Source organism: Gopherus evgoodei, chromosome 1 (assembly GCF_007399415.2).
Source record: "Gopherus evgoodei ecotype Sinaloan lineage chromosome 1, rGopEvg1_v1.p, whole genome shotgun sequence".
Lineage (NCBI taxonomy): Eukaryota > Metazoa > Chordata > Testudines > Testudinidae > Gopherus > Gopherus evgoodei.
In genome coordinates, this window is record NC_044322.1 from 266,435,018 (window position 1) to 266,459,401 (window position 24,384).

Consider the following 24,384-nt stretch of genomic DNA (forward strand, 5'->3'; position numbering starts at 1 on the left):
CCACAAAGCTGTCCAGATTTAAAGAACCAAACTGACATTTGAAGTCTAAACAAAAGTTTATTTTGAAACGTGATTTTAAACAAAATGAAAGCTTTCATTTTGTTTAAAAAATTCCCATCAAAAGGTCCCGCTGTCAAAAAGCCTATTCATCAGCACAAAGTTTACCCTAACTATGAATTGAAGTTAGGTAGGGATAGTACATTAGCCAGGTGTGACTACTCCAACAGGCTCTTACAAATCCAAAAAAAGGAAAATGCAGGACTTTAGCTATCCCTAAGCCTCCTTGAAGTCATGAGAGTTGGATGAAAAAAAAGTCAGACACAATGCCACCGCTTTGGCAACAAGAGTTACAGCGAGTGCACCTAAGTTCATCCTGGTTCTAGAGCTATAATTGGGTCTAACGGTATTTCCCATTTTTACATGTAGAGAATTATCGCTATAACCAGCAGTCTCAAAAGCCAAGATAAACTTAGTGTGCCCACAGGAACTGGTTTGAAGTCTGAGGCATGGCTTTCAGTGGTACATGCATATTTTTTTTTTGAAACAGAAGATCATCACAGTGTATATGCATCACTCACATTTATGAAACAAACTTCCTCCCTCTGATGACCCCTCCACTCTGCTGACCTGCTGGTTCCTAACTCATTGGTGTCGCTTCGGTCCTACTCACTCACAGTGAAGGCTGATCATCCACACTCTTTCATCCATTACAGATGAAGCAATGAGACTTCTACTGCTTAGTCCAGGAAATTAGCCTTCACAGTAAAAATTATAAAACTCTCTCCCTACTGCTACAATACAGACTCTGTTCCCAAATAGTCATGTATGGGGCACCACCATCATGTGGACCCAGGGCATAAGTACAAGGCATCTTGATTAAGACACAGTAAGACCTTTGTTTCTGGACCCCATTTTCCACATGGCCTGGCTCATTCCAATGACACAGCTCACATTTTTTAAATGAGAGGATATATTTTCTTTCAAGGCAAACCCAGTGCTAAGCTGCTGTAGGGGTCTCTGAAGACTATAGGTGCTAAATAAATCAGAGATAAATGCATTGCTCTGTGCTCTATTCTGACACAGCACAGGGGAAGACTGAAACACCTGCTGCAAAATACGCTCAGATACAGATTCAATAATGCTTTTAATTTACACTTCGTGTTTCTGAGCCTTTGGGAAGTAGAGGCCACCACACTGAGTGGCGAAGAGATATTAGTCTCACCCTGGAGCCCCTGAAGTTTCAACCAAGCAGGAATTATTTACACTATGGAAGTACCTGTAGGCCACGTTCATGGTCACAGCCCTATTGCACTAGACAACGCATCAACACACAGCATGAAACAGGCCCTGTCCCAAAGAACATACAACAGACAAAAGGTGGGAGAAAGGAGGTTATACCCCCTTTGACAAAGGGGGAACTAGAGAGTGAGAGATTAAGGGCCAGATTTTAAAAAGCAATCATGACCCAGCAGGTCCTGTTGAGAACTGCTAAGTCTTGCCCCCTCCTTTGCAAATCTGGCCACACCAGGATCACACCAGGATTTGAACCTAGATCTTGAGCCCCAATACCATGTCCTAACCATAGGATCCATCACAGGGCTTCCTTTTGTGCCTCAGCAATGCCACTCTTGTCTATCCAATGAAGTCACTTATGAACAATGCAAGGAATCTTTCGTTACCCTAGAGGCTGCGTGGGCTGCCTCAGTGTTCCCAGCCTACTGGCTTGAGAGATCAAAACAGGAATCACCTAAGTCATCCTGCCTCCCCTCCATCCCATGTCAGCATGGATTACTGACCACTGGTCTAAGTGGCCAGCACTTTATTATAAAGTATGCAGGATGCTGACAGAGTCAGATTGCTGCATTATAATTAGGCTATGCAGGGTGTAGGTTGGGTGGTTTGGTTTCTGATCTCAGGAAATTAGCATGTAAACAGATATTTTGGATGGAAAGACTTGTAGCTCCATGCTAGCAGAACAAACCCTAGGGAGGATTTACAATGCTAAGAAACATTTGAATGCTGCAGCTCATGCAGGGGGGGAAAGGAAGTGCTATAATAATAGCTCAGTAGATGCCCTCTGCTTTTAAAAGAAGTTCCCCTTAGTGCATCTTTCTCTGTGGTTAGTGAGCTGCACACTTTTGGGACGCAATACATTTCCTGGATAAAAGGGCATTAGAAATACATTAAAAAAGCCCTCTGCTTTCTGCTCCAGCCCCAATGAGACTGAAATCTCACCTTCAGCCTCGTAATGGCAGAAACCTCAGATGCCTCCTCTCACAAATTTGTTTAGAAAGATTAAAAGCTCGCTTTTCAGAGAATCTGAGCATCCTCCCCTCTCCGTGACTGTAGTTTGCGGAAGCAAGTGCTCCATTCCCAGTCTGCTACATACACAGCACATCCTTTACGGGGACCAGAAGAAAAGGACTGGTTTTGAAAAGCATCATCTCTCTGGTCCATTTATATGTGTAAAGAGCATTTCTTGAGAAGCCGGCATGTAGTACTTGTGTCCCCATGTTCTTGTGAAGCTTTTATCAGAGTAAGGCTACAAAAGTTGCCTCAAAGGAGCCTGCTCACACAGTGGTATAAGCACCTCTCAGCCTGCTAAACATCAAGGGCTCAGTTCATCCCTGTGGTAGTACAGACACTGAAGGGAGGCAGCTTGCGCCTTGCCTCATTCAGGGGCTTCAGGAGCTCATATGGCCCCCAGTGCTGACTTAAATTGTGTTCCTGTTCTTTTGGCCACCTGGGACGGTTGCCAATTTTGTAATATTTAAAAACCGGACACTCCAGCAAGAGTCCCAGAACCTCCCCTGCCCCACCTCTTCCTCCTGAGGCCCCACTCCCTGTTCACTCCTCTTTCCCCCTCCCTCCATTGCTCGCTGCTTTTGCCCTCTCCCCTCTCCCTGTGTGGGTTGGGTGGGACTCACCTGCAGAGCCGGGGCTGGGAGCTGCATCCGTCTGATGTAGGTAGATGGCGGCCCCGACTGAATAAGAGCTGGCATAGATGATGACTCTGCCCCTCCCCACCTCCCTCGCCCGCAATAACTGGACTTCGGGTGTCCAGTGAGTAGATCTGACCGGACACCATCAGGTCCCCTTTTTGACTGGACTGACTGGTCAAAAATCGGACATCTGGCCACCCTACCATCTGGATAGGCCCCCTTTGCCAGGGCTCCAATGGAGGTGGTGCTGTGGAATTCCCTGGAGGCTGAAGGTTATTCTTGTCCAGCAGCCCCTTTGTGCTGGCCTTGGTGAATCCATATCTGAATCAAGAGGAGCCATGGGGCAACCTTGGACTCAGCCACCAGATGTATAGTGGAGACTTCCAAGATCAGTAGAAAAAGGTCAAAATTCATAGGGGTCATTTTTTCCTAGGAATCTATAGGACTTTATGGTTAACCCTCTGAAAGTAAACTATAGTTAGGTATTTCCTTACTCCCATACACATTTCGCTTTACCTGATTACTTTTGTTTTTATATTAAAACAATTCCATAGGAGCAGTTGGTGTTCACTTCATCAACCAGTCAATATGCTCAAAATTGGAATCCTGGACGAGCCTTTACCCCCAAGGCTTGTTTCTTCCTTAAGTTTTTTCTTCCTTGTTGCTTTTATGTCCTGGAAAGAAAGTGCTTATAACAACCACTTCAGCGAGCACTGCAGTGGTAGCCATAGGATTTGTGGTGTATGCAGATGGAAAGGGATGCTGCAGAGAACTTTCCATTTTCTTGACAGGTTGTAGAGCACGCCACGAAAAGGTTGAGATCCACTTGACATGCCTGGGTGTACAGGATCATGCAGAGAATCCCAAAGGAGCTCTTGTTCACATACAGTCTCAGCGGGCAGGATACCTGAATGTAACATACATGGCCAAATGCCAGGTTTGTTACCTGTCTTGAAAATGTTCTGGACACGGATGGAAGTATCCCATTTTCTACTTATGAAGGATGAGATAGCATGAGTCAGAGTGTTGCAGGGGGAAGAGGGGAGCGGCGATTAGAAAACCTGAAGCAGTTTCAAACTGTCAGCTGGCTGAATGAGTGGGGTTATGTCCCATTTTGCGGCCTGTTAGAAGCACAGTATTTTGTGTTAAATGTATTTTATGGGGCTTCATCAGCTTATTTCACAGAATGGCTACTGCATTAAATAATTTACAAGGACAAGAAGAGATCAAGGAAATGTGCCTCAAGTTGTCTTGCAAGAGACCTCACTGGAGTTACCGTAAGAAATGTCCCTGTGATCTCTTGCAATGTCTGGAAGTAACTCAGCACTCAGCACCTATCATCTCAGCATGCCACCTGTGGAGAAGCCACACTCCCATGGCAACTGGAGTCAACAGAATCATTGCTGGCTACATTTTGGGTTGAAGGCTAAAAGATTTGATGGCTAAAAGCAGCAGCCCATGTGGGTGGAGCAGGTTCGTTATCTGGCAGGATATCCTTGCAAGACAGCCTGAGACATTGCTGGTGTTGCCTTTTCATTTAATTCAAAACAAATATTACCTCTGAACTAAAAAGCAGAGAGAGAATCCCAAATTATTGATCTGACTTTGCTTGCTTGCCCCAGTGCGATTTTCATCATGAAATAAAGTTCGTGTTGGTTATATTTTCCTACCATATCCTGGATGAGTCAGTGGTGTTGCTCCTTCAAGTGACCAGATAAGAGGCCAGCGAGGAGGAAGAGGAGCACTAAGTCCAGAGTCTGAATCCCATACCTATCTGCATGAATTCATGCACGCGTGGCACCATTGTCTTAGATCAGGGGTTGGCAACCTTTCAGCAGTGCTGTGCCGAGTCATCGTTTATTCACTCTGATTTAAGGTTTCATGTGCCAGTAATACATTGTAACATTTTTAGAAGGTCTCTTTCTATAAGTCTATAATATATAACTAAACTATTGTTGTATGTAAAGTAAATAAGGTTTTTAAAATGTTTAAGAAGCTTCATTTAAAATTAAATTAAAATGCAGAGCCCCCCAGACCAGTGGCCAGGACCCAAGCAGTGTGAGTGCCGCTGAAAATCAGCTCGCGCACCACCTTTGGCACACGTGACATAGGTTGCCTACCTGTGTTAGATGTATGCTTAGCCTATGAGAATTGTTTGAGGATCTTCCTTCCCTGGAAGTGGAACTATGTTTCAAGTCAAACAGGGTGGGAGGTTTAACAGCTCCAAGCAAAAGAATTCATAAAGGATAGAGGACGGAGTGTCGCCATGTTTTATGAGCAAATTCCTGGGAGTCTTTCCATTAACTTCAATGAGTTTTGGATCAGCCTCGAACAGCATCCAAACCAACAAACTAAGATTAGCTTTACTGGCTGCCTGTTTCTTCTTACATTAGCTTCAGGATGCATTTCCTGCCCCATACTCCTAGCCTGCACTGGGGGCCTGAACAAAAAAATGTGATGCAAGAACCACGGTGTGAGAAAAATGGAAAGAGGGGGAAAGTAAAAATGGAGGAAGAAAGAGGAGCAGGAGGAGGAAAGAGGTGAGTGAATCCAATAGAAAACAAAAAGGATTAAATTATGGAATCTTCCAATTCCTTTCTTTGACATCCAAATACAAACAAAGATATCTCTTGAGTCTTTTGGGAGTCAAAGCATGTAATTTCCTCCAAGATCAAACCTGGAAAATGCCAGGTTACAACAACCCTCTTGATTGGATGAGGGTGGACCTCACGGAGTGAGGTTAGCCACTCAAAGAATTCCCTGTGTCAAAGGGCCTGGAGGCCTGGGTGATGCACAAGGCCCTCACTGTATGTCTGCATTGTCTCCTATGTAAAAGGGACTGGGACTGGGAAAAAGGAGACAGTTACCAAGATACTAGCAAGCAGGCTGCGGAATGCCCAGATACCCCTCCAGCCCCTATGACAATACAAAGGGAGTCAGTAGAACATTTCTGTCGGTTTGCTTTTTTAATGGATAAAAATGAGCATGGCTTTCCCCTCTCTGGCCCAGCTCCCCACTTCTCCCAGATTAGAAATTTCCATCTACAAACAATATGGATTTCCAAGTTTGGTCAATTATTGATCACCCAAAGCCTTGTGGAAGAGGGAGGAAATGGTTACCCCAGGAGTTGAGTGCCTTGGGACAATCAGGTCTATTCTACACACCTGCTGCAATCTAGAGACCTTTATGTATTGCTCAGACATAGAAGGGATACGTTATTGTTTAATATTCACTGTGCAGTAACACCTAGAGGCCCCTACTGAGATCAGGGTGCACCTGTCCTAGGTGCTGTACAAACACATAAGAAGAGAGGAGCTGATAATTTAAATAGATAAGACTGAATGGGAGAAAGGGTGAATTATTACCCCATTTTACAGATGGGGAATGGAGGCACAGAAAGATTAAGTGACCTGTCCAAGGTCAGACAGGGAGTCAGTGGGAGAGGTGGGAAGAGATTTCCCATGTCCCAGGCTTGCATTTTATCCACAAGACCATTCTTTCCTGCATATTGTAAAATAATCCCTTTGGCATTTTTGTCTTCAGGGTTCATAGTGATCATCAGCAGTTCAGCAACACAAGATGGGCCCAGGCTGCTGCTACACAAAAACACTAGAGCCTTATAACCACAAACTAGCCATCATTGTCCCCTGAAAAAAATGAGTCTGCCAATTGGTCTACATCCACACTGGATCATCCCTGCCCTTTGGAATAGCAGAACAGTCTCTCTAATTAAGGGGTTTGTATAGTGCCCATCCCTGTAGTATCTAAGCACTTCCAACCACACCCCCACCCTGATAAATTAAGATTCCTGCAACTCTGTCTGCCTCCTGCATCACTTATTGCTGATGAAACAGGGCTAACTAGAGACAATAGAATTCTTCAAGAGAAACTGGGTCAGTCATTAACTAACACTACACTTGATCTTGATCTTTGCATTTTTCCAAGGTTGTAAGTATACGAAGGGTGCCTTGCTCTAGGTCTGATGCTCCCCAGTCTTTTCCCCCTGTCCTGCCCCCAAGGGCCAACATCATAGCCATATTCCTTCAAGTCACAGAAAACTGGATGGGCCTCCTTCCGAGCTGCTGCTTAAATCAGCTTAGGTGCTGCTGTGACACATGAGGCAGCAAGTTTATTTTATGTACGATTTAAAATTGTACATTGCTAGCAAGTTTCCTTCTTGCTAAATCTAGATGGCAGAGCCTGGAGCTGTTTGGAGGGGTATCATTTTGTAAGGGTTCATGCAATCCTCTATTCCACTTTTGCTTTGAAGTGAAATGCATCTACAGCATCTTTGAGTGTTAGGAACAAGGGAACCAAAATAACTCAAAAGCAAAACTCAGCCAAAGCTGCTGTGTTTTAGGCACAAATGATATAAGCGCCTGGGTTCATTTGCAGGTCACTAAAAGGCTCACAACCCTTGAGAAACCTGGCTGAATTTCTCAGGTTCGCCAAGGTCTCGGCAAGACACTCTGAGGTTCAATACTATATATTTAAAAGGACTCTGGTAAGTCATTAAGGCCCCATATTTGACTTGCATTAGCATGTTTGTAACCTGGTAGGGAATATTTGCCAGATTCCTAGTGTCTATTTTTGTAATACTACTTATCCTTTACATTTCTGTATCACCTTCCAACCAGAAGCACTGGATCCCACATTTCTTTATATATGCAATATAGAAATACAGACACATGATGGTGATATAAATAAGAAGCTGCATTGCTTTTTGGGTCAGATGTGATAACAAGGTCCCTGCTCACTTGTATTTGCTAACTATCCCATGTCACTTGCCAGAAAAATAGGCGTTTTGCAATGTATCATGTACATTTGACAGCCTTACCCACACTGCCCATTATTCCATTACCTCTGGGACCACTACTATTCAAAGCCTCTATGCAATATTGAAATAGCTACTCTTTATGGATATCATATAATTTATCACATATATTACACCTATTCCCCCCCACGTGGAATTTTGTCTCCAAATAAGGGTTGGTGGGGCTGGCAGGCTCCCTACCCGGTTCCGCATATCCCTGCAGCTCCTAGGGGGAGGGAAGGCAAGGGAGGCTCCGCGCACTGCCCCCGCCATGAGTTCCGGCTCCACAGCTCCCATTGGCTGGGAACCGCAGCCAATGGGAGCTGTGGGTGTGGCACCTGTGGGCGGGGGCAGTGTGAAGAGCCCCCTGGTCCCTCCACCTAGGAGCTGCAGGGACATGTTGGCCACTTCCCCAAACCCCTGCCCCTGCCCTGAGCCATCTCCCACACCCAAACTGCCCCAGCAGTGGCAGGTACAGCTGGGTCAGGGGCTGCCTGATGTGCTTGGTCAGCCCCAGAGCCAGCCATACCGGCTGCTGCAGAAATCAAGAGTGTCACGGAAAAATCACCAAATCCGTGATTTCCGTGACCTCTGTGACAGACACGTAACCTTACATATGACATTCACAGAATGTTTCCAAATAGTAAATGTATTTGCAAAAAGAAAGGAACTAGTTTGCAAAGTGACTGGATTTACCAAATTCAATATTTGATTAACATTATTTGACCACTGGTAGTCCTGGACTAGTAACATATTTAAGGTTCAATATCCCATGGACCAGGACTAGAAATGGATTTTTGTAGCCCAGTAAACTGCAGCTGGTAATTTCCTCTTCCTAATGTGATCCAGCACTTTATTCCAAGCTCTGACAAGCCCTGCAAGCCTTATTTTGCAAAAATGTGTTATTTTAGATAGTTTGGAAGAGGGTTCAGTTATGAATAAATCATAATTTCTCTTCTCTTCTGAGTCCAAGAGTTTGGCGCCATTACGTTAAGACAGCCTGGCTTTAGAGATGGAGGGAAATGAAAAACAACAATTCAATTTTGTAACACTCACACTGTCCTTACTGGCTTTGTCCTGTGAAATATGGCACAAATTCTTGATGGGGTGGAAGGATTTTAAGCAAGAAAGAATGTAATTTTGATAGTATTGGACTAGCTTGAAATGGGGACAAAACACATCTATTGTTCTGAAAAGTGACATTGGACAGTTAGCAAATAGAAGTGAGCAGGGACCTTGTTACTACAGTTGGCACAAAAAGCAACGTTTTCATGGTACTTTATTAATGCACCAATGAGGTATGCACATGCATTTCCAAAATAAGCTGTTTAAACAAAGCATGAGGGTGGGGAAGTGAGTAAAACTTCACAGACAATGGGGGTTAACGATTCACAGGTCTCAAATCTTGTTTCAGCTTTGGAAAAAACCACTCCAGCAAGAGGATGATTTGACTTAACACTGATCTGGGCAAGGAAGTTGCTGGAGGTGGGACACTTTCCTCCTGGATGAGGTCATGGTCCTGGATTTGGCTGATTTGTAGTAACATGGAGTTCTGCCACTCCATTTCCTCAAGAGAGAGAGTGTGTGTGTGTGTGTGTGTGTGTGTGTGTGTGTGTGTGTGTGTGTGTGTGTGTGTGTGTTCCAAACAGATTGCTTGCCCAGCTCTAATCCTGTGGGGTGTATGGCTGGGACAGGGACCCTCAGTGAGAAAAAAGAATGGCATTTTCTCTGCTGTGGATGGAGAGCCATTGGCAGACTCATTTTTGCAGATGGCTAGTTTGTCAAAAAACAGAGCAACACAACTAGAGTCATGCCCCATCCCTGCACTAAGCAGAGTAAAGATACACTTCTTTGGGAGTTGCTGGAAGGGCGTCTTGGAGAAAAATAGAAGCTCTTGTGCAAATTTTTGCCACCATATCAAAGGGAGAGTTGGTTCATTTTCCTGCCTCTGATGGAATCCACCCTTCTTTTGCTACAGCTACCATATCCCTGCTAGAGTGGATTGAGTTATGTAGGACTCAAAAATATTTCAAGAGCAAATATTTAGCCTTTGAAACATGCCAGGGTACGCCAAGCGTCAGGTATTAGCAAAGGTTTGCAGATGAAGATAGCTGTGGATTCCCATAACGGGTCTTTACACCCTCCAGGCCATCACTACAAGAGAAAGACGTTCAGGGCTGTGCTGTAGTATGAATAGACTTAGCAGAGTTTTAAAGAAACAAATGATACTCTTTTCCAATTAAGTGCACTTAAAATACTTAGACTATAAGCAATTTGCAGCAGGAACTGTTTTTGTTCTGTGTTTGCATAGTGCCTAACACAATGGGACCCAGGTCCATGACTGGGGCTCCTAGGTGCTCTGCAATACAAATAAGTTGCCTATCCAGCCATATTGCCACTTCTTGGGTTACAAGAAAGTGTTTTTGTTTTTAAAAAGGGAAATCAGTGGACAGATTCCCCAGTCTCCCACCCTTCCTATCTGCGAACAATGAGGCCTCATTACATGGGGTTTGTCCAGGTTATGGGGGAAAGTTTTGTGGTGGTCCCATGTCAAAATATTGATAGCTCTTTGCTTGTTGTTACTTATTTCTAGTGACTCTTTTCTGGTCCAGTTAACTCTTCCAGCACGAGGGAGGAGGAAGGAAAGGACCATTTATCAATCAAAAATGCTACAGAGTCAGATATTTTGACAGGCAAAAAGGAGTTGAAAAGGTTTTAAATTTGATACCTCTTCAAAAATGAAATGAACAAAACAGTGGTAACAATAGGTTATTGTTCATGCTGAAGATTCTGGGAATAGTTCCATGTGTGAGGCAACCAGAGTGGTCAGCCAAAATCCCCAGACAGTCATCTTTTCTCAAGGCAAACACTGCTGCCAAAGGGCTCAGGTGGGGCAGGCTGAGCTGGTATTTCATGCATATTGATACTAGGAAGAAGAAATAAGTTACTCAGAATGGACAGCAGTGTAACTGAGATCAGAATCGAGCCTAATCAACATTGTCTTTCAGTGTTATGGTCATTGGACCAGATTCTGATCTCAGTTATACTAGTGTAAATCCTGAGTGACCCACATGAATAAGATCAGAATCTAGCCCTCTTACTGTAAATGCTTCCAGGAAAGGCACAGATCTTACTATATTTTATAAAAACCCATGAACATTTGTGGAATATTTTGGAAACTTATTTTGCTTGCAGCTTAGAATTCCAGATATTCCCTTCACAGGCCGGACACCTTCTAGCCTGGGTCCAACTCTTCCCCAGTTCTGTTTTAGGTGTTTTGAGCAGTCATCTTGGGGGCGTGGGTTTATCCACTGAAGAACCAACCCTGATTAACTCACTCCCCAGCCTTAAATAGGATTTACATATGGCGAGAATCCTTTGTTTCTCAGTTTGATTCCCATCCCCTACTAGTGGAAAAATACCAGCAGTCCAAGATGGTGTCCAGTACCAGGTGACCCTGAAGTGTCAAAGCAGCACCCCAGGAAGCTTCTCAGAAAGATGGGAGATTAGCATCTTCAAAGACCTATTGTTCTCCCTAATGGTTTATTGACTGACCAGCCAGACTGATTGCATTTTGTCTGGTGGGCGTTCCCAGGTGCAAACACTTTTGCAATTGATACATAATCAATATTCCTAACTTCAGATGCAGAAATGATACATGCATACAAAAAGGACAATCACATTCAGTAAACCATTACCTTTCCAATGATCTCTCACATGACCCATCTTGCATAAAACTTATCTTAGCTATGCCATATTCATATCATAACAATATTTCTATGAAGAATGTGGGGCCTAGTGCCACATCTTCCTCTTTGATTACATGGTTTGGGCTAAACAGCAGACTGGCCCCTAGGCCCCAGGTGCTAGTACTGTGTCAGACATGTTAACGGGTCCAACAGAGAGTTACATGAATGCTGTGGTAATGGACTACCCCCTGGTGGTGGTTCATTGATATTGCAGGGAAGTTTAGCACAAGCCAGTGACTCAACTATTGAGCATATTGTTACACTTGAGAAAAAGCAGCAGGTGCATCGAGGTGGCAAATAAGTAAGAAAATACCAGTGACAACAGAAGGCAGCAGTGCCAAGTGGACCTGGGGGAGAGCGGGAGGGAAGGAAATCACTTCTTATAGAAATGATAGCCAGCAAAGCCCTGTTTTTGCTAGATTCGCACGAACAGTAGATGCAATTACCATCCGACCAGAAACTTTCCTACTATGTTAAAAGGCCAGTTTCCAGGGGGAAAATTCCACTCATTTTCACTCTCTTTTCAGGCTGGATGAAGAATCCTGTATTAGTTACTGGTCTCAGCTGTTACACCTCCACCTTGATGCAAAATCCAAGCCCATTACTCGGGGAAAGGGGAGAATAGAGGATGGGAGAAGAGGGCAGTCCTTGCTTTGTAATGAATCCCCCCCTTGAGACAAAAACAAGTCATGCTGTTAATGATGGGTCTGTAATGCACTTGTGTCTGCTGGGAAACAAGTGGAGACTAATGAAGGCCATTACCCCCAAGATCTTGGTTTACATTTATAACAAGGGGACCAGAGGTAAAGCCAGCATTTGAGCCCTTCAGGAATGGTCCTGTGGATAGGGTGCTACTCTAGGACTCAGCAGACCTGGGCTTTGCTACAGATTTCCTGTGTGACCTTGCGCAAGTCACAGCCTCTCTGTGCTACAGTCCCCTATCTGCATAATGGGGATAATAGTCCTGCTCCATCTCAGAGGGCAGTTGTGGGTCTCCCACACACAGTAATAGGAGCCATAGAAGTACCTAAAATAGAAAAGGTTGTTGATGGTATTTAGGAACATCACAAAGCAGCCAAAAAGCTGCCCCTTGAAGGTCAACTAGGGATTCCCATGACACAAGGGAAAGTCAGTGTGATTGGCTTCTTGGCACCCGCTTCCCCAAACAACGCAGCACAGAGGATGTTGAAGAAGTGGGGCCAGAGCAACTTCCTCACTATCTGCTTCTTTTGGTGCCAAAGGTGCACAATGGGAAGCAGGGCTGGACCACAGTGTCCTTACAGGTTAGCACAGTCCTTAGATAGATGGCTCCAGGATCTGAGAAACTGAAAGGCGACTTAGCCACAGATGCCTCCTCCTCTCCATCAGCCCAGCTGCACCATGCTCTGCTTCAACCAGCTCAATATTTTTATTCCCATTTTACAGCTAAGGAAAATGAGGCACAGTGAAGTGAAGTCATGTACCTTGGGTGAGTTAACACAGCAAGTCTGTGGCACAGCCAAGAATGTAAGTCAATGTGCCTCAGCTCCCAGATGTGTTCTTTAGCCACTGGGCAAGGTTTCCTCTCTGCTTTCAAGGATGGTATAGATGGGGGAAATACCAATTAAAGGAAGGGAGATCTCCTCTCACAAGGGGGGCATTTTAAATGAAAATCATTATGTATTGTGTAACGGGAAAAAAGGGAATTGTAAACGGAATGTAGTTATCTAACTTTTAACCAGAGGATGATTCAATAACAACTAATCTATATTTTGCTGGTGAAAGAGAGAAGCTTTTGAGCTTACACAGAAGCTCTTCTTCAGGTCCCCAAATCTGTGTAAGCTCAAAAGCTTGTCTCCCTCATGAATAGAAGTTGGTCCAATAAAAGATACTAGCTCAGCCACCTTGCGTCTCTAACATCCTTGGACCAACATGTCTACAACAACACTGCAAACAATGTGTATTTTGACTGGACTTTAAGGGAAAATCTTGAATCGGTCACCTGTCAATGAAACATGACAACTGAAATCTGACAGGTTCTAGGAAGCAAAGACACATTTCACTCAAAGAGACTGTTGCTGTTAGAGAAACCTAGTTCTAGAGCATGGGTGGGCAAACTATGGCCTGTGGGCTGCGTCTGGCCCATCAGACCTTTTAATCAGTTCCTCGAGCTCCCACCGGGGAGCAGGGTCGGGGGCTTACCCCGCTCCGGCACGCCAGCTGGAGAACGGGGTTGGGGGTTTGCCCTACTCCGCGCATGCTGTGGCTCCTGGAAGCAGTGGCATGTCCTCCCTCTGGCTCCTACGCAGAGGATCAGCCAGGGGGCTCCACACTGCATGCTGCCCCTGCCCCAAGCACCAGCTCTGCAGTTCCCATTGGCCAGGAACTACAGGAGTGGTGCCTGTGGATGGGGCAGTGTGCAGAGCCCTCTGGCCATGCCTCCGCATAGGAGCCTTAGAGAGGATATGCCGCTGCTTCTGGGACTGCTTGAGGTAAGCTCTGCCTGGAGCCTGCACCTCTGCCCTTCTCCTGAATCCCAATCCCCTGCCCCAGCCCTGATCCACCTCCCACCTTCCGAACCCCTCAGTCCAGCCCGGAGCACCCTCCACTCCAAATCCCTCACCCCCAGCCCCATCCCAGAGCCCGTACCCCCCAGTTGGAGCCCTCACCCCCTGCTGTGCCCCAACCCCCAGTTTCACGAGCATTCATACAATTTCCATACCCAGATGTGGCTCTCAGGCCAAAAGTTTTGCCCACTCCTGTTTTAGAGATAAGCCCTTTATCAGAAGTCATTTAGATGGAAGGTAGGTAATGAGATATTCCTTTAACTGGAGTTGAAAGTAAAATGATCTTGAAGGAACTTTGTGTAATCTTTATCTCTGGCATTTAAAAGGCAAAGAACAAGAAGGCAAAAGCAATTTAATCCTTGACCATCACTTCCAGGTTTCAGCTGGGAACTAAAGGGCAGAGGTTACGGGGGAGAGGATGAAATCCTGCAGGAAAGGCCATTTACAACTTTCCCTATGAGGGCTGAGGTGAGCTAGTACAGTGCAATCCCATAAAACCAAAATCTGGATAACCTAAATACTCTCATGTTCCCCAGGGTTATATTCTCCACTCCCGTAAGAGGGTCTTCAAAACCAGAGGGCAGTGAAGAGCTCCCTGGCAGCTGCCGAAGCTGGCTGGCAGTGGCCGATGTTTGATAACTTCCTGAAGGCTAGTACCAAGAAGCAGGCCACTCTCTGGATCTCCTGGCCAGCTTGCGAAGGCAGACAGGCACTGAGAGAGGGATAAAAGCTCAGCTTCTCAGAGCCTTGGGACAAATGTGTAGTCACATAGCTTAATGCACTACTGGATGGTGCTCAGATATTATGGTGATGAGTGTGGTAAAAAGTCTTTATAGAACAGAACAGTGAAAATGGGTGCTGGCAGGCTTTTCAGATCAGCCAATTTTCAAGGAAATGTCCTCCAATCAAACAGGCCAGCTCCCTTGCATTTAGAAGGATTCAGGTGTCTTCCAAGACTTCTTGAAAAAGTGTTGTCTTGGCAAATCTCACAGAAAAAGCCCTTTCTAATAACGTTTCCAGCAAATGATGTTTGCATAAGCATATCCTTTCGAGGCTTAGCTAAACCTCTGAACATTTTGCTGTTTGCTATCATGATTAGCAAGGAGGGGATGATCACTTGTTGTCTGTCTGTTTTTACTATTTTAATTACCTTTTGGTGAATGTAGATGTTGTGAAAGGCACTGCACTGACAGCCCTAGAGACAGATGTCTTCTCTTTATTCATAGAACAGGTGTAGCAAACACAATGGTGTTGTGCATGCCCGCCAAACCACACCACAATGTGCATTTCTACCTTTATACAATGTGCCTTCAGGAACTAGGTCTAGGGGCAAAGGAGGAATTCAGTCTGTTCAGCACAGCCCTCTCTTTTGAGACTGTCAACAAGTCTGCTAATTAGTGCCAATGGACATTTTTCTCTGAGTATAGTAGGAAGAAGGCCTGAAACATAAACCCATGTATCAGAGGCCTGGTATGAGGCCTCAGGCCTGGGCTAAAGTAGTCAAACCTTTGCTGATATAAAGCAAAGTTAAGTTGTGAGCAAGAGGCTGGCCCTACCCACATAGACTGGCAAGAACAGGGATAATACTGCAGAAACATACATTCCTAAGTAGTGCTAGGTACAAGAATATATATACAAACACATTCCAGTAGGGTGGTACCAGAATGCCTTGATACCAGCACATTTCCCAAAGATAATAGGAACACACTGACCCATCCTACAGATAAGGTCAGGATGACAGCACGATGGATAGAGATGTTTTGATTAAACCAACATGTACAAGACAATGGGTGGCACCCTGAGACGTCAAAGGCAATACGTAACTTGTTTGTGTTGGTGTATAAAGATGTATCTCAGAGGGAGTGTCTTTTGCCAGCCTAGGGGGCAGTGTAAAGCCCCACCACTGACAGGGCTGCATCCGTTGTCACGGGCATACATGTGCTAGTGTAAGTGTAGACATTGATCCAGAGAATTAGGGCCGTGCTTTGTTGGCAATAAACCTGGCTGGATGCCATCTTACCTTAATGGATCTTGTGGTCACTGGGCGTTTGGCTCGAGGTCTGCTGTGCCAGCTGTCTGTGCACAGCTGGGACAGCACACAGAGAGAACACACACATTTGCAGCCGAACATCTGACAACACTGAGAACTGAAGAGATCACCACATTTACATTGTGCAGACCACCAAACAACCAGACCTTGGTCACCACTGACATGGACGGGTGACTTAGACACAAATTTATCTATATCCTATTGCTGATCTCCCGAGTCATGCAGTCCCTTACACCCCTGTAATACTGCTGTCATTACAGCAGTCAGTAGACATATGTGTGCTTACCAATCCGTGTGAGCATCATCAATCACCAAAAGGATCTTGGGTTTCTGAGCTACAGGAGCAGGGCTTGCCGAGTGCTCCATCAGTCCTGCAGCTGCTTGTGTGGTCTGCTTCATGGCACTGGAGATGGAACTGAAGATACTGGTTCCAGAAGAAGAAGAGGGTGATGGCTGAGATGGCTGCTGCTGTTGCTTCCTCTCAGTTGCTGGAGAACCTGGAGAGCTAGTGGAGTTATCAGGACGCTGCAGATCCATCATATAGCCGTTGGGCAAGTTGGCCACAAAGCTACTATCCGAGAGGCGCCTTCGGAGGAAATTCATTGCTGATGCTCAGGATGGAGAATTTCTCCACAATGCAAGCAAGACAAAATAACTATATCCCACAGTCCAGAGGGGCTTTTGGAGTCACTATAGCTTAGTCCAGAGAGAGATGTTGTCACCCTTGAAATTATGTTTGAGGAAGAAGTAGGAATAGACCTTTTTTCCTGTGGAAGAACAAGAGACACTTGTGTGAGATGCAGATAAATTGTTTCATACTAGAACAACTCACTGAGCCTTTAAGTGGAGAAGGGTCATTACTTTATGTGCAGGATATCCTACACCGACTTGCTAGCAAGGCACATAGGCCAAGTGGGTAGAAGTAGGTAGGCTTCGTGGCCTTTTCCTGCCCCCAAGTGTCACTGAACTGCACACAGCTCCTCCTCCAGTCACAATAGAAAGATTAAAATAGCTAGAGCCCTGCAAATCTGCAGATATCTGCTTTATATCCGTGGATCGGATGTGGATACAAATTTTGCATCTGTACAGGGCTCTAAAAATAGCTATGTGTCTATTGATTTGGTGTCCCAGTAGTTAGTGTTTCAGAGGAAGTTGAGGGGAAAAAAAAGAGTTCCATAATACATTTGGCTATTTCTACAACACTGTTCACCATGGAGAAGAAAATTTTTTTTCACTCCAGCTAGCAATCTGAGTCTATTCTGAGGCAAGAGAAATGAGACAAATATTGGATATGTTGAAATTTCAGCAAACGGATTGACTGAAAAAAAACAACAATTTGCTGCTGGCTTGTTAAAGGGACTCTGAATTTTGAGAAGCAAACGTTCTAAACACAACCATTAGTGGGAAAAAAATCCTGGAGCAAGGCTCATGTGACACTCCAGGGCCAGTTTTCAAAAGAAGCTTCATTCTGTACTTGGCTCTGTATGTGCAATTTTGTGTCCCTCATATCTAGATTTTGAGCATCATTAATATTAGGTAGTTACTAGAGATATTATCGTGTTATCGAATTTGCTAGTTGGTTTCAGGGGCATACACAAATTTGGAAGCACAATTTTTAAAAAGGCCAAATTGAGGCTGTTTTGCAAACTTGGTCCTCTAGTTTTAAATGCTTCTTTTAGGAATAAGGTGTATTACTCTGCTGATCTTTTCCAATCAGGTAATGAACAAGGAGAAATTTAAACACCTGGATTTTTTCCTGAGCCACTAAATTATCTTGTTATTTATGGAAAATGCATCCAATATTTCAGAGCAAACTAATGCCACATGAGTTAGTGGCATCACTTCACTATTTCACAACTGGAGGCACTGGAGCCAGGGAATAGGATTTCCACAGGGACTTTGCAAGGCCCCCTTCTCTGCTAACACAGCATACATCTTTGGGTCTTGTCTAGGCATAGTAGGGAATGAGTGGAGAACCAAAAATGATACAACAGCAACATAATGGTAGTCAATCATGTTTATGTCTTGGATACCAGTAACAAGTAACACAAAGGAATTTATTATAGCAGATGTCTGGAGCAGTGAACGTGATGGCTGCCTCTTAAATCAGTGGAGGCCATTCCTTGTGTCACAGTTGCAGGAATAGCAGCACCTTGGACTCCTCTCAAGTCTTTCTGCGTGCACCCCTCAAGTCTTTGGCCTCAAGCCTTTATTTCCCTGGAATCCTGCAATTCTCTAACTCTTAGACCAGGCCTCAGGCTACTCTCCTCCCCCCGTTCATGTACCAACTGTGATTTCCCTACAGGTCCAATTGGGCTTGGCAGCTGCAAGTCTTCCTTTTGGGAGATTTGACCAGTGGTTAATACAGTGGCCAGATAGCATTCGTAAAGGTAAGTATTGTTTAATCTTAATAGTAGGAACATTGCGTCCGAGAAAGGATTTCAAAACAGAACAGTCTGTACACCTCTATCTTACTAAGGTTTACCGTCCCCTGAAAGGTTACAAAGGCCCAGCTGCTTCAGACCCCTTCTGTAGGCCCTGTGTCTGTATAAGCCTCTTCCTCTCAAACAACCTCTGACAACTGCCTCTCCCTTTCTCTTGAGGGTGATTTTTTAGCCAATTAGTGGCCTCTTGATGAGGGTGACCAGACATCCCAATAAAATTGGGACTGTCCAAATTTTGAGGAGTTTGTCCCGCGTCCTGGCCAGAGTATGGTTGGGACGCTATTTGTCCCAATATTTTGTTTCCTGATCTTCAGTGGCAATTTGGTGGAGAGTCCTTCAGTTGCGGATGGTCTTCGGCAGTATTTTGACAGCAGGTGCTTCTGTCTTTGGTGGCAAGGTTTATTACCTGCCGCCGAAATACCGCCGAAGATTGTCCACGAGTGAAGGACTCGCCGCCGAATTGCCACCAAACTCCCGGATGGGTGGTGTAAAAAAAAAAACAAAAAAAACCCCATCCTGAGGCGGTCCCGATATTTTCCGCTTAACATCTGGTCACCCTACTCTTGATATTCTGGTTCCCAACCTTGACAAAATAAGCCTTGTATCTTTACTGGTGACCAGAAGGAGCTTCCAGCTAAGAGTTCAAGTATTGCTCCTCAGTGACCCCTGCCTTCTTTACTAGGAGGTTACTTGTCTAGAAACATTGTCTTGCCTTCCTGCTAATTTCCTAACTGCCCTGCTATAGAACTAAATCAACATATGCATATGGTAAATATTCCAGTCATTTAATATAGCTACACACCCACACACCACAATCAGGTTACATACACTATGCTTAAATTATTACAGATCATCCCCACAGCTTTCATATCTAGTAAAATGGAACCATTCCACCCCACAGTTCAGACTTAACCTTCTGACTGCCACTGTCCTACCACAATAGTAACAACAAATCTCTGTGTTAGGAAAGATGTTATCCCAGGTGGTAACCACAGTGGCAGAATGGTGAGAGAAGGCTTTCTTGAAGAGTACAGGTAGGTTAATAGAAGGACATTGCATGGGCCTCTCTTGGGCGGAGGTGCATGTGTCATTTCTCTAAATAATACAGAAAGAGAACTGGAATGAATACATAACTACTATACATGACACAGTCTACCCACATTCTAGTATGAGGGACATTTGAGCAGAGTTGCTGTCTGCAGACCACCAAGGTCCAAGTTTAGTGTTGGTTATGGTAATGTGCAGTTCACATATGGACAGAGTCCAATTACAACATATGGAAAACTGCATAATTTGGTACGTTTGCTTGGAGTATTTGGCATCAGATGGCAGACAGTGGAGGGTCAGCAGAAATCTAATTTCAATATCAACAGTGTAATAAATCATTTTATATCTTTGCAGCTTTTTGGGGCGTTGTCCCCTGTTCCACTGCTAAAGCATTCATTTCCTGCCATTACTGCTATCAGCCATTAGAGGAAGCCTGTGGCTATCGATAATAATCATGATGGGTAAAATTTTTGAAAGCACCTAAGTGACTTAGGAACCAAAGTCCCACGAAACTTGCAGCTCCATGTCTGAAAATTTTACCAACTACTTGGTCCTTGTATAGCTCTTATCTCCTCTACAAGCCTGACATCTTCTAAGCAAAGGACAAAGTAATATTAACTAATCTGCATGGATCAACAACAACAGGAAATAACAAAACAGAGTGAAAGAATTTAAAATAATAAATAAAAGTATCCTACACTACAGAATGCTTGTCATCCAGTAATGGAGATGCACTGGTGCTTACTGGCACCCTGAAACAAGGAAAAAGATATTAGTTATTCTGCGCTGCCACATGGAAGACATAGATTGGCCTCATTTACTGGTCTCCTTCTCCTTGGACTGGCATGGGCTTGGAGTTCTGTGGAGACAGTGCTCTGGGGCTGTCTCTGTGCCACTAACTGAACCCTCCAAAATCATTGTATTGTTGATACATTCCAAAGGAAGACAATCCCACTATGTCAGGAAGGTTGCCGACCAAGAGTCTAGAAATTCAGGAAGGATTTGACCTCCAACTCCATCTGTAAAAGTGTGTGTGGGAAAATGACAAGAGGTGTGCTCATTTCTTTATAAAACCATTAGGAAAAGAGTGTACCTTGAGGGGATGTTTTCATCAGCCTGAGATTAGCATAATTAATGAAGTAATTGAAATCCATTTTTTTAAATAAAGGTAATTGTAGCTCTGCCATATCAATATATTGATTACCATTAGCCCAGCTACAGAGAAGGTTTTATCTAAAATGAAAGAAAGATCAGTAATTGCATACATAAGTAAAAGGCCAACAAGCACCCTGCTTACCGGAAAACATCAAAAACAATCTATTCTGCATTACACCCACACTGTACATACTTGCCTTTGTTCTTTAGCTCTATAGACGAGTACATCAGAACAGGGCTTCATTTTCACTGGGCCCTCACATCCTGCAGCTCCTAGCCACAACTTCAGCTGAAGTCAACGTGCAACATCCATGAAGAGTTCACAAGCCCCATTTGGTCTTTGCATAACTCCACTGATTGCATTCAGCAGGAGGGAAACAATATCCAGAGTCCAAATATTCTATGAGCTAAACAGTCAGGGTCCACCCCACAACTGCCAAGTAATGTGTTGGTCATATTATGTAAAATATTCAGTGAGATTATTTTCGTATTTGCAAATAATTTGCATAAAACCATAAATTTAAGCTTGTGGTCAACACCCATTCCTCCAAACAGTGGCAGGGTTAGGGTATGGAGCTGCAAAAAGCTTGCCAATTATGGCTAGGACAAGTTTGACACAGAGAATGCTCTATGGAAGTCCAGAGGTTGGAACGGCAAAGATTCAAAACTCATTTCTGGACAGACTTCCATCTGCAAGTCCCAAAATGCTTTACAGACATGAATTAGAGTGCTCTCCCGTCGACATAGCGTATTTTCACCAGATGTCCTACATTGGCACAGCTGCGCTGATGTAGCGTGTTAGCAAAGACAAGCCCCAAACAACTCATAAAACTGGAGCAGCTGAACAGCTGGAGCCTAGTGGAAATGCAAGGGGCTCTGGAGCTGACAGAGAAAAGAGGGTTTAGGGAGATCTTCAGGTCATTCTTGACCAACCCCCCCCCTGGTGTTCAAAACAGAACTGTGTCAAGAACTGTGTTTCCTCAGTTGGTAAGAGAGCGTCTGCAATTCAGGGCCTTTGAGGGCAAAAGTTACAGGGGAAAATGCAGAGAACCACTACAAATAAATGAAAGTTACAAGATTGAAAAAACAAACAAAAACCACCCTGCCTCCCACACAGGAATAATTTTGTCCTCTGGGAAAGAAAGTGAAAAATGAAGGACAAAGAGAAAGAGTAAGAAATCAGAAGATGGGGGGGGGGGGGGAAATCAGACAAACCAAAATACAGCAAGAGAACCCATGAAAACCCAGACATATGCAGTGTCATGAACATGCAGCTAAGGGTAGCATAAAATCCCTCCTTTACCTGTAAGGGGTTAAGAAGCTCAAATAACCTGGTTGGCACCTTTCCAAAAGGACCAATCAGGGGAGAAGATACTTTCAAATCTGTGAGGGAAGGTTTTTGCTTTGTGCTCTGTGTTGTTGTTCTCTCTGAGACAAAGAGACCAAACAAGTAATCCAGCTCCTCTGAAATGATACATCTAATATTACAGAAATAGTAAGTAATAGCAAGGGAATGCGTTAGATTATCTTTTGTTTTAGCTTGTGAATTTTCCCTAGATTAAGAGGGAGGTTTATTCCTGTGGTTTTTTTCCTGAAACTTTACATTTTTGCCTAGAGGGGAATTGGCTGTGTTTTGAATCTTTTGGTTACCCTGTAAAGTTATCTTCCATCCTGATTTTACAGAGGTGATTCTTTTCTCTTTTAAAAATAAACTTCTTTTAAGAACCTGATAGTTTTCCAGTGTCCTAAAGACCTAGGGGGGGTTGATCTATGCTCACTTTGTAACCAATTGGTTAGGATATTATTCTCAAGCCTCCCCAGGAAAGGGGGTGTAGGGGCTTGGGGGGGATATTTTTGGGAGGTAGGGCTCCAAGTGCCCCTCCCTGAATATTTGTTTAAATCACTTGGTGGTGGCAGCAATACCAAGGGCAAGGACGGAATTTGTGTCTTGGGGAAGTTTTTAACCTAAACTGGTAAAAATAAGCTTAGGGGGACTTTCATGTGGGTCCCCACATCTGTACCCCACAGTTTAGAGTGGGGAGGGAACCCTGACATACAGAGACACAGAAGGAAACAAAAAAAAAGAGGCAACAGGAACAAGTGCATGTGTTTACATTGAAGATTATAGTAGAAAGGGACTAATGAAATTAGAACATGATGCAAAGATGCAGATTATCTTTATTATTTAGTTAAATGTTCTGGCTAGTTTTTACAAAGAATACTAAGGGAATTAAGCAACCAACTCCCAGAGAATTTCAGAGGGGGTTGGGCGCTGAACTGCCTCAGGCTAGTTCTCCATAATTTAGCAGTAAAAATCCAAGCCATCTTTAAACTTTGACATGTGTTAAAAAAAAACAGCCCAGACACATGTTCACTTAAATCACTTACTATCCCTATGGGTGAGCTGGAGCCCAGAGGAAACAGAAGCGGGTTGGCTGAATCCTGCTAAGTGCGTTAAGGTTTCCCCTGATCCTTTTATGTATGCCAGCAGGAGGCATTGAACTGACGGACCCATGTCAGACTGTATCCAGGACCCTGCTCCTAATGACTTCAAGTGAGCAATGTTCAAATCAGCAAACAATGGATCTCACCCTTCTGCATCTGGGATCAAGAGAGTCACTTGCATAGGTCTGCCACAAGGGGTGGTGCTCTTTCTTTGGCAACCCTGATGATACCAGATCTTTGAACATAGATTCACATTTTAAACAGCCAAATGGGCCCAGTTCTGTTCTCTATAATACTGGTACAAACCAGGAGTGAATTTCCGTGGAATTACACTGCTGCAAAAGCACAGAATGTGGCCTTTCCACTTTCCGAAGAAATAGAGAAAGACACTTTTGGGAATCCAGCAATTACTATCAGGTGACTAGTATTACCAACCCTGAGTTTCAAAAATCATGAGTCAGGGCTCAAAATCACAATCATGAGATTTTTTTTAAAATGCCTAATTGTTAAGACAAAGAATCCAAAGTTATTTCTCAATTGCCTTCGGGTTTTGGAGCCCTTTGCGGTCACAGGGGGTCACATTTTTAAGATTCTCTCCTCAGCCATGAAGACTAGAAACTTTTTTAAAAAATGAAATCAGGTTGTCATGTAATCGTTCAGTTAGAGGAGCTGAGGCTTTAAGAACATGCACAGAAGATCATGAGACTTGTAATAAAATTGCGAGAGGTGGCATCACTGGGAGCTCTATAGTCCATTAGTTAGGAAGGCCTTCTGAGGCACTGCTGTTTTCCACATCATAACCTCCTTATCAGCAAAGCCAGAGACAGCTCGATGAGAGGAAGCAATGCTGGGCAAAGAAATCCAGTGTTAATCCTTGGAAAGTACAGAGACATCTCCATATTAAGAGTCTGTGGAACTAGCAGACTGTCTCCTTTCTTTATCTCCCTAGAGTAAAAGGGGCCTTTGCAAACTCAAGGCTTGCTTTGCAATATTGACACTAATGCTCCCATTAAGACTAATACTTGTATGTATGCTATGGGCACTCCCCCACATCAGATCAAAGGAAAGCAGGCGGCAGCAGTGCAAACTGGGAAGTTTATGCAAATAAGCATTCCATAAATTTAATAGGCAGAGCTGTAAAAGGGACCCAGCAGTGTTTAAAAGCCCCAGGTTGGTTTTTTTCGCCCCTCAAT

General features: G+C 44.2%; 1 protein-coding gene across 2 annotated transcripts in view; it reads right to left on the bottom strand.

The window, feature by feature from the left end:
• The window catches only part of SYN3 (synapsin III), a 300,237-nt gene that overhangs the window by 257,029 nt on the left and 18,824 nt on the right, over positions 1-24,384 (bottom strand). For both annotated transcript variants that reach the window (XM_030545198.1, XM_030545196.1), the window contains exon 2: positions 16,387-16,867. In XM_030545198.1, coding sequence (XP_030401058.1) covers positions 16,387-16,703 — 317 coding nt within the window. In that variant the 5' untranslated portion in view covers positions 16,704-16,867. The remainder of the gene's footprint in view (positions 1-16,386; positions 16,868-24,384) is intronic.